Raw genomic sequence first — 11867 nt, forward strand, 5'->3', positions numbered from 1 at the left:
TGATCCATTCTGTTCCAGGTATAGTTGCCTTATGGGCGACAGTAAACACATAGAGGTTGATAAGGGTTTCTTAAAGTGTGGAGAGAGGAGTCAACACTAAAGTACACTACGTCTAAAGCTTCGTGCATGGACACCCATAGTAACCTTCGTCGGAATCAACTCAGTATATATACCACTAAATGTAAACCTACTACATATACTTCCAATACATACAAAGAGATGACATGCCGCGCTAACACACACACGTGGAGCTTTACCAAATTGCTTCATATTGCAGTATCATGTCCCATCTCTTGTGCATTTCTGCAAATATATAATAAGTTGATTTTGAAGCACAGGCAAGACAGTAATTACGAAAGAGTGATACTTATGTTAGGATGTTAGGAGCAGGTGTTTGACATCCAGATCCATTGTTCTGGAGGTTTCGTCTCTTTCTGGAATCAAATCGTTTACAGTGGAAAGTGTTAAGCAGTACTGCAGGAATCTCCCCAACACACAATATTCAAGTATTGGTCTGCCCAGTCCGTAAGAGAAAATGTAGACATCGCTTAATGTATATCATTGATATACACGCTCAGCAAAACCGTCACGGATGCCACCCCATCCTTTTAGTCGTTGAATACTACAAGCTCTAGTAATTGTTGCAGGCACTTTATAGGAACTATACTGAACCGCAAAAGAAACGCAAGTCGGTTTTCAAAAATCTTACACTGCTATCATGGGTACTCGTAAACTTAATTAATTGAAAAAAACAACGGACACATGATTGTTGATGAAATGGTGCATGATTTCTGTTGGAAAATTCATCTCTGTTAGCAAAACATTCAGCACCCATAAACAGTAAAAATGACATAACAGAGTCTCGTAATCAGTAACGTGTGTGACCGCCATTGCTGTCGACACAGGCAGTACAGCGACGTCTAATCGAGTCAACAAGTCTCTGGGAGAAGGCTTGTGGCAGTTGATTCCATTCCCTTGTCAACCGTGCTTCCGAATCCCTCAGGTTCTGAGGTGGACCAGCTGTGTGCATTCTTCTTCCAGTTTCTTCCCGCACGTGTTCTATCGGTGCCATATCGGGGGATAGAGAGGGCCAGGGCAGCACAGGAATGTTGTTTGCTCTCAGAAAGTCCATGGAGACCCGTGCCGTGTGAGGACGAGCATTGTCTTGCTGGAAGATTTGGAGCGGACGCTGTGCTTGGAAAAGGGGTACAACGTGTTGTTGGGGAACTTGATCTCTGTAAACAACAGCAGTCACACGTTGACGAAACACCGGTGGTGTTCTGTGGTGGTAGCTGAAGCCTCCCCAGACCATCAGACTTCCTCCTCCCTAGCGGTCAGCCTTCACAATGCAACAGTTGGCGTAACGTTCATTACGTCGTCTCCATACACGTACTCAGCCGTAGGCGTGAGACATGTTGAACCTGGATTCCTCAGAAAACAACACTTGCTGCCATTGTTGACGCCGCCATCGTTGATGTTGTCTGGCCCACTGCAAGCGTTGTTCGCGGTGACGCTAAAATCGGTCTAACATAAGGACGTCGACATCTGATGCCTGCTGCCCTCAGTCGACGATGAACGGTGTCTGCAGAGATGTGGTGACGTGGTCCTTGGATGGTTGAAGCCGTCTGCGTCGCTTTTTGTTGTCGGTTACGAAGGTGAGTAACCCGGATGTGGCCATCTTGAGCTGGCGTTGTTACTCTCGGCCGTCCAGATCTTGGTCGGTCCTGAATATTTCCCGTCTGTTGATGCCTTGCCGAGAGTCTTGTGATTGTTGCAATGTGACACTGGAAGTGCCTGGCGACCGCAGTTGCTGTGGATCCGGCCTACAGCATCCCAATGGCGATCCCTCTTTGCTGTTGAGTTAGACTTCGCATATTTTCTAAGCTATCTCCCGTTGCATTTGGTAATGTGCGATGTTTCTGAATGGCGTACCTACTAAAGGGCCCATCAAGCACGAAAAGCACATGTATTGTGAGCAGCACGAAAATGTCATGCAAAAAGCAAAAATGCATGACTAAGGTCGCGTTTGCGCAATTTCACCAAGAAAAAACGGAAACAACATTAAAGTCATCGTGGGGACCGTGGTTTGATAATAGTGTAATATGCTTTACTGCGAGAAAAGTATTGAACTGAACGTTTGCAATAAAATGAACTTGCGTTTCTTTTGCGGTTCAGTATATTTTCTTAGTTCGTAACGAAATAGCTATTACCTAAGTATGACGCGAGCGACTCAAAACATATACTGTTTAAACAACATAAATTGTTTCCTTCCAAGAACGTGTCCTGTCTAGCGTGAAGACTCACTATCCACCCCCACCCCACTATACACCCTACACAGATGCATCCCCAACTCTTACGTTTGTATGTATTGTTAAGGACCATCCCACTTCAGACACTTATATCTTCTTCACTGGTGTACATTACAATATCAGGTGTTGTGCAAGGTGCTGTGACGGACAATCACAGACTATAAAACTACAAAAGAGCAGGTCGTTCTTTCATTTTTTAACCCTGACACCGGTTATCTATCCAGTTAACTGATATTACGAAAACAACTTTCGTAATTTCAACAGCTGTCCGCTACTTTGGCTGGCAATCAACGAACCTAACCACACGATTCATGAAGTCACCCCTGATCACAGCATTGGGGTCTCTGGTTAGTGTGTAGTCTATACTGACAACACATGACATATATCTACACCTACATATGTACACCTGTACAATGAAGAAACAATCTGACCCATGTATATGGCCAAGTATTGGTAACCAGAATAACTGACATTATTTACATCATAAGGAATTCCCAACGTATTTCACTGTACAAACAATCTTACACGGTGTGGCTTTTCATTCCATGACTATACCTACAGAGTAATGAAAACATGTCCCTATCTAACCTCGCAATATTCCAGCAATATCACGGCGGGCTACACCAGAAATGGGCTTCTCAGATTTTGGGGAATCGAACCCTGGTCTTCAGCATGACGAAAGAACTTGTAACCACTAGGCTATCTCACCGCCCGTCAATTCAGTAGCAAAAAGATGAACTAGAGTGAAATTTAATTGAATTCCGAAACTTGAAACAGAACAAATCATACTGTTGATCCAATAAAATGATGACTTATCATACTGATGTAGTATCACTTTTTCTCTTCACGACAAACACGATGACGATGGCGACGACGACGATTAGAACCAGACTGCCAACTACAGAAGCAGAAATGATTAGCACTGAGGATGTCGCTACTTGGTCCACTAGTTTTCTTTCTGTAACATAGGGGAAGTTTAAGTAAGAGCATGATATATAATTTCAATTAGACCCAAAAGTGATATGAAATGAAATGTGGAAGAGGTTGTGGTTCACATCACATCAAAATATGATCAACACGACGAGAGCAACCCGTGGCAATGTTAAGGAATATAAACATCTACTACACTCAGCCGTCACCCGACAACCACCCGCTGCCGCCATATGCAGAAATTGGGACACGCGACCGTGTAGTCGATCGAAAGAAGGCAAGAAATTGTGATGAGGGCAACGTAATAAATATGAATTGTTTTGGAAATTGGCAAGGACTGATATGAAACGTGACAGTGAATTGTTGTAAGTAAAGTCACGCCATGGAAATACGATTTTCGAATTAATACACGCAGCGTCGTGTCCAAGGGTTGCGAGGATAAGTTGAATCAGATTACTGTGTTACTCATGCACAATGAGTACAGTTATAGCACGTGGGCATCGTACAGTTCTGAGCCTACAATACTTCTGGTATGTGCAAGGTAAAAATCATCGTTTGGTATTGAAAATAGTTTATATCATTCACACAAAGGTAATATTGACATGTAGGTTTGAATAAATAAATTATTTTTCAATATCATGCAATTACGTTCATAACGCACAATGGACACAATGTGTGAAGCCCATCTCCGGTGCCCTCCGCCGTGATATCGCTACACGCGACGTAAAGCTCAGACTCGCCCACTCACAATATGCCAATACACTTACACAGTAGTGTTTATTGGATAAACAATAAATTTACGTAATTATTTTTTACGGAATTACATTTTTACAAGAGGTTGTTCTATCGATAGCTCCAGTTTATTATTCATGAATGGCAAACTCAGCATTTAGATTCTGGGCATGATGTAAGGATACCCTTCACATGGAATACAATTACGAAGAAACCAAATAGTGACAGGATAGTGGTAACCCGTGGCAGGATATCGTTACTATATAAGCATTATTGTGTTTTGGCACGGGACATATGTTTGTGGTTTTAGGATCTCTCACTCAAGAAACACACATTACGCACTGTTGTTGAGTCGGGTCACAACGCCGCAGCTGAGATTCCAGTGCTGCACTTGACAGTTGAATAGCAGCCTTACCCCACCCAAGTGTGTTTCAGTCACATTGAATGTTATTGGTGAAAGACCCTGGTCACCAGCATGTAGTAATTGCGAGACGTCACCTGTCTGCAGTGTGAAGTTGGAATCTGCAGAACAGTAGGAGCCCTGTATATCGTAATACGCAGTAACATCCACGGTCAATGTCACTTCCTCATGCAGGGTTAGAGCGTCTGTGTCGTTGTCACTGGTGATGTTACATTCCGGTTTCTTTGGGGCTCTTAAATGAAATGGCTAAACTAAGAAGCCACGATAGTATAATACTGACGTTCAGTACATGTTGCTATAAGGATGGAAACACAAAATCATATATTTATGGATATTTACTACTCATAAAATGAAAGATTCAAGATGTATATATGTATGCATGCGTGTGTATGCGTGCGTGCGTGCGTGCGTGCGTGTGTGTGTGTACCAAAACAGAACATATATGTATATATATAGAGACCATTTTGAATATGACATAGGTACTGAAGATGTGACGCTCGCTAAAAACAAAAGTAACTTCACACCTAAAGCTGGTACAAATAAAGCCCCTGATAAAGTCCTTGAGCAATATAAGGAATTGCCTTTCACAGAACATTCTTATAAAGGTAGATCTAACATTTCGGGTAAAAACAGAACGCCTTAAACTCGTTCTCCAAAATGAATTCATTGTGAATAAAAAATCCGATAAAGACGGAGCCTGTGACAGTTTTCATGGACACCAACTATTATCTGCAGCTGTCACTAGACATTCTTACACATGGTATATATTAAGCTTCCAGAAAGCTCGGAAAACAGTAATCTTCAATCTTAAAAAAAATATATACTTGACTCCTATTCCAGTAAAAAAAAAGATCACTTGATTAATTTCGAATAAAATGAAAGTATCTTCTACAGACTTCCTCAAATTCACAGAAGGGCGGTTATTAAGTTCAGTAAAAGTCTATCACCCAATCTGCGAATGATTTAGAATTACGACCTATTATTGCGGGGCCACAATGTCCAACACGTAGGTTAAGCAATTTTGAAGATATACACTCTCTCAAAAACCTCTCCCAGAGGTTCATCTGGGAACAAAATATCTGTATTTTGAATGACAATAGCACAGTAAATAAACCCCTCACAGATATCAAGCTTTGTATGATGAGGGTCAATGGGAAGCTGCACCAAATGAAGGTACGTTTATGTCACGACAACCCCAGCGCTGCACCGGAACCGGCTTTAATGTCAGTGCCTACATCCTACAATGCTTGCCGTAGTTTGTGAAGCGTCTGATGTCGTTAAAGCCGTCGATCAAGATAATTCCAAAGGTGTTCAAGTGGTTTAAAATCTGGTGATACAGAGAGCCATGGAAGCACGGTTATATTTTGGCTGGTGAAGAAGTTCATTGTGATGCGTACTGTATGAGGTGTGCCGTTATCCTGCTGAAAATTTTGTATCTGTTCGTAAACGGGAAAGATTTTACCTCTTTAATGAATGGCGGTAAGATTACCCTCTATAAGCATTTAGTCAGTTCTTTCGATTTTAAGAAATTTTTTCGCCCACACCGTTGCACTTCCCCATCCAAATCTGTCAACCTACGTGTTTATGATTACTGTTTTTACCAGGTGATATGTTTTGGTGACTGATTAATCATTTAAACATGTACTAGTATTCAAAATAATTTGGTGTCATAATATTTTTATAGTCTGACTGGGATTAAAGTGGGTTGAAAAATTAACCGTGCGTTTCTTTTTTCACCCAACACGTCAAAACCCATTTACAGGGTAATACTGATTTCCTCAATAGTCTCCCCAAATCAGTAGAGGGGGGTACAAACTTGGTACGTTTTGTTGTTAATCTCTACACCAATAGTCCACGTGATCTAGGAATATAAGCTATGAGCTACTGGCTACAAAAAGGTCTGTCTGTGATTCCAGATCGAATACCTAAGCAATTCATTACCGAAAGAATAAAGCTCATCCTGAGCAATAGCACTTTTCGTTTGGATGGTTCCCATTATAAACAAGTTAATGGTACTGCACAAATATGGCTCCTACCTATGCAACCTTTGTTCTAGGATACTTAGAGGAACTATATTCTAAAATAGAAGAGACGTTTGGCGAACTATTTAATTTCAACATCAATGAAGAGATTCTTAGATGACTGCTGTTTTATTCTCTGGAAACGAAGTGAAAGTGATTTGGAATTTGATTTCCAACATGCTACAAAATTTACACCCAAGTTTGTCTTTTACGAGCGAGATAAACAGTAAACATCTTCCTTTCCTTGATGTGCACGGTTCAATATCAAACAACATTGTAAAAGGATATACATTATATAGTATCAGATTCAAAATAGACTACTACTATCTAGACTACAATTGATGTCACCCACGTCACACAACAGACAGTGTTCTTTACTCTTTAGCGCGAAGAAAATGCAGCAGTTTCAAATCCAGACCGTGTAGACTTCAGGCTAAATGAATTAAAAGTTTTATTTAACACAGAAACAACCAGGCAAGTAGTGAACTATTCTCTTGCTAAAGCAAAACAACTGAACAGAAGTGAACTGCTAAACATTAAGGAATCATGAATTGTCCTTCCAATTGTATACACCTTAAACCCTCGAAATCCTTAACTATTAACTAACGTTTGTGAACCTCGCCTGCCCCTACAAAAATCGACATTTTAAAAGATAAACTATCAGAGGGCAAGTTGATTAAAAGCAATGGTCATGGAAAGATTACCAAGCAAATTTTGAAGATGGCAAACTTTGTAAAAGCCTTGTTAAAAAACATAATCTGTAACAAAATGCGAGAGATCACATTGTGATACACGCCAATATCTAATAGAGGGAAATGTATACCAGTTCAAAACTGATCAAATCTTCGAAGTACATGAAAATATGACAGGCGCACCTCAGAATCTCATATATGTCATAAAGTGCACTGGATGCGGCGAGGGGTATATCGGACAGACGGGAGATAAACTGCGTTCAAGAGTGAGAGTTCACAAACAGTAAATTCTTGACCGACAACTAAACAGTACTTATAAACAGAATAGAATGTATTTCAAAAATCTAGTTTAGAACAGTTTACTGAAGTGAGAGGATAGTAAGTCAAAACGTTTGATGGTTACTACATTATTTTCCTATATTTAGAAGCTAGATCAACAACAGCTTATACACTTGGTTATATGTTTCATTTGGATGCGTTTTGACTAACCGAATTTAGTCACCCCAGCACACTCTATACTCCACTGACTGCTGTCACATCTAAACACCAGTGCTACTTTGCCCAGATGGGAGTCCGTCACATTTAGTGTTACTGGTGAGGTGTTGTCCGTGACACTTGGTACAGAGTCAGCTTCCGTCAGCAGGGTTGTCACATTTCCGGTCAGGAGGGATATGTTGTGGACGGTGGAGCAGTAGTAGTCTCGTACGTCCACCGTAAGGGACAGATCCTGGTACTGGACAAGTGAGTTAGTGTTCTGCTTACTGGTGATGCTACACGTTGGCGTCTCTGAAGCATTCAAACTTTAGAAATGATAACATAGTTTGAATAAATGAAAGTAGAGTAAACAAATTTAATAAATGTTTCATTGACATTTCTCACTGAAGTATATGAACTGACCATTCACAAACGTATTGAAACATGTACTTAGCAAACCCATTGCTACAGCCTTCGCGTGTTCATTTGTGTCTTGTGACACCAGAGGCAAACAGCATTTGTGTTAAATGAACGCGAATTTCGATTCTAGTTTGGAACAGACACGTCAGTTATTGGCACATGTGCCCTCATCAGTCAGGACATTTCGGGTAGTATCGAGTACGTAAGACAGTTTAACGAATGAGTAGGGTTGATCGTCTTTCAAGACAAGAACATATGTTGCTGAGGATTTAACGTGTACATAGATAGATGCATTAAACCAAACGTCAGTCAATTCAAATTCGTGTGTTTGAGTTCATTTCAAATTCAGTAAAAACTTATACCAAATAATAGGCGTCCGAACAAGAATATATGTTGGCGGGGAACTGCTCTTTTGACTACATAGGTTACTTAAAGAAATCCTGACAACGGTCCTTTTCTTAAAGCTTTGGTGTCGCATTGTCATCACTATTGTACCATTTGCTTCTCTCGAAAAGGGGAAGCATGATCCCTGACATGGTTATTGAGACGCATCACTGCGCTATGATCGACCACGCGACAATGAAACAATCTGTAATATGTAATTCACTTCAGAAAGGGTCTGACCTTAAAACCGCAAACTGAATGTCGTTTAAGGGTTACCTAAATATCCAGTTCTACAGATCCTTTTTTTTGAAAGTAGGTAAAACAACTAAAACATATACGCAAAATAGACACCCTTTTATAAATTGACACTATGCTAGCTTTGATTAACAGGACAGTTACTGTGAGTAAATAATAACGAGCCTGGCCTCATAACACAGAGGCACCCGTGAAGAGCCACCTCCTCTTGGTGATTGCTGGGTAACGCTAAGAGCTCTTCAAACCCCCCGTGTGGACCCGGGTCAACTAGGTCCATAGCACCCCATTGCTGGTCGCAAGGAGCGACCGAATTGGGCAACCTGTTTGCCGTGGGTTGTGTCCCGTGTCGGTGGAGGATGGGATCCTGGTGGTTGAGGGCAATGGGATTTTGAAACCATGTTCCTGTTGCTTAACACACCACTTTGGCCCTGACTTCACCTAGACGGGTGGTAGAACTGGCCCGGTTCTATCAATCGGCTGGTCACGCCAAGCCCTGTGCATGGTGAATATTTTTGCACATTTCATTGGGTTTTGGCAATTTTGACATCTACTGCATGCCTTATTGGTTATTGCACATTGTACTTATTATTCGGTATTGGCAATTTTGATATCTACTGCGTACCTTATTGGTTATATTATCCTGCCTAGAGTCCCATGCCAGAAGGCGGTGGCTCTTGGGCCAATCTGGTAAACCATTTTTATGATGGTTTTACTTGAGTATACTCCCCTGGTATCCCTGGTGTCGCCTGTTGGAGATCCGCAGGCGTAAGGCATCGTCCTTGTTGACACTCCGTGGTGGGTGGGGACCTAGGGGAATGAATCAAAATCACTACAACCATGGAACCCCCGATGAAAAAACGTTCACACGAATCTAATGATTTGTATGATACTGATGAACCGCGAACGCCTCCTGTGACTAATGAAAATTGGCCCAGATTTTTGGTTATCACTTCAGTAGATGGTAATCCATTGAAACTAAATCCTTTTGCTGTTGAAAAGGCAATTCAAGGAATCGCTGGCGATGTTGAAGATGCTAGAAGGTTGCGTAGTGGGTGTCTATTGATAAAATGTAGACGACACAAACAAGCCGTTAGTCTTCTTTCCATCAAGACCCTCGCAAATATTCCAGTGGTGGTTTCCCCGCATCGGTCCCTGAACAGCTGCAAAGGGATAGTGCGTGATAATGGTCATCTCCTTGCTGACATGACAGAGGATGACATTTTGCAAGAACGAAAACCCAACATGTTGTAGCTGTGAAACGCTTTTCTTCAAAACGCCATGGTGAAATCTTTAAGACCAACACATATCTTTTCACGTTTGGTCTTCCGAAAATTCCTAGTTCGATTAAAGCAGGATATTGTAGTATCAAAGTGGATATTTACATTCCTAATCCACTGAGATGCTACAAGTGTCAACGTTTTGGCCATGGATCCAACACATGTACTAAACCAGCTGCTTGCCATTGCTGTGCTGGTAGTTGTGCAGACAGTAATGTGTGTACGAACGATCCTTCATGTGTTAACTGCGGCGGTGATCATATGTCGTCTTCAAAGGAATGCCCAACATGGAAGCGTGAGTCAAAAATACTTAAAATCAAATATGAACGGAATATCTCATTTCAAGATGCGAAGAAAATCGTTCTAGATGAAGAAGAATCCAGACGCATTTCCTATTCTGCAGCCGTGTCACGACCAACTTCACAGTCTGCCCAGTACCCTGCTAGTCGGCATATTTCATGTAAAGATATTGGATGTCAAACAGTTTACACATGGACAACAACACAGTCTCCTCAACGAATGCCGTTCACTTCCGATTCAGTTGTTATCCTCGAATCTACCTCCTCCCAAACAACTTGTCATCTCAGTCATCTCAGTCAACGTCATCAGAAACAAATGGAAAACATGTTGTAAAAAACAAAACAAAACCCAGGACGGAATCGTCCCAAAAGTCACAGAGTGGCAGGCCATTTAAAGGATCTGACAACAAGATCCAGTTGTTTAACAAATATGGCTCCCTTGAAGATGTCTGATAACATTCGGCACAGGGCACATAGCCTATCGCCCTCAAAGAAAGGGCGGGGTCGATCCCCAATTAATGCCCCCAAAAGGTGATTTCTTCGCACATATTACAGTGGAACTGTAGAGGATTACGAAACAACTTCACAGATTAAGAACTTTTGGTTCAGGATTTCAGACCATCTGCACTGTGTTTACAAGAGACGTATCTGAAATCCACAGATAACTTCGATTTAAAGAATTATGACTGTTATCATCGGTATTCTCCAGGTGGTGATAGGGCCACTGGAGGCTCTTCTATTTTGGTGAGTCGGGGTACGATTCATAGTCCTATTTCACTTGATACCCATCTTCAAGTTGTGGCTGTCCGCGTGACTCGACATGTTGTAATTACTCTGTGTTCACTTTATATCCCACCATCATCTTCCATACAGCAACGTGATATTCAGATGCTTTATGACCAGCTTCCAAAACCATGTATAATCATGGGCGATTTAAATGGTCATAACCCACTTTGGGGTAGTACCACCACAAATGCAAAAGGAAAGATACTTGAGGATTTCTTTTCCAATAATGAGTTGTGTATTTTCAGTGATGGTTCTCAAACATATCTTCACCCGGCAACTGGCTCTTACTCTTCTCTGGATCTCTCGGTTGCGGAGCCTACTTTATATAATGAATTTGAATGGTCAGTCCACGATGACCTTTGTGGAAGTGACCATTTCCCTACTATTCTCTCAGCCATAAACCCCAGTCATGCCCCACCTTCATCCAGTTGGAACTTTAAAAAAAGCTGACTGGTCTTTATTCAAGACCTTGTGTAATAAAAGATTAAAGCCCGAGATATTTCTGGACGTTTCTGATCCTATTCAAGTTTTTTCTGATGAACTGACTATGATTGCTGAAGATTGTATTCCCAAGTCCTCTATGGTTCCACATATTCGCAAACCATGGTTTAACTGTGACTGCAAGCAAGCTAGAAAGGCGAGGAAGAAGGCGGAAAGATACTTCCGACGACATCCAACAGTCCATAACTTAAATCAATTCAAGATTTCAAATGCCAAGGCTCGCCGCACATTTAAAAGAAAAAAACGCAAAATTATGTTTCTAACATTAACTCACTAACACCTCTTTCAAAGGTATGGAATATGGTGCAGAGGATTAAAGGCAAAGGGTCTAAATGTTGTGTTCACCATATCAAGGAGGGTGATACT

General features: G+C 41.4%; 1 protein-coding gene across 1 annotated transcript; it reads right to left on the reverse strand.

The window, feature by feature from the left end:
- Positions 1-1119: 1119 nt before the first annotated feature.
- On the reverse strand, positions 1120-11036 carry LOC137288731 (uncharacterized). Its single transcript, XM_067820811.1, has 6 exons — positions 11000-11036; positions 9352-9445; positions 7595-7905; positions 4314-4622; positions 3145-3267; positions 1120-1235 (listed from the first exon to the last, which is right to left on the reverse strand). Exons 1-6 carry the CDS (start codon positions 11034-11036, stop codon positions 1120-1122), a joined length of 990 nt encoding a protein of 329 aa, XP_067676912.1.
- Between the last annotated feature and the right edge of the window lie 831 nt (positions 11037-11867).

Source organism: Haliotis asinina, chromosome 1 (genome assembly GCF_037392515.1).
Source record: "Haliotis asinina isolate JCU_RB_2024 chromosome 1, JCU_Hal_asi_v2, whole genome shotgun sequence".
Taxonomy (NCBI): domain Eukaryota; kingdom Metazoa; phylum Mollusca; class Gastropoda; order Lepetellida; family Haliotidae; genus Haliotis; species Haliotis asinina.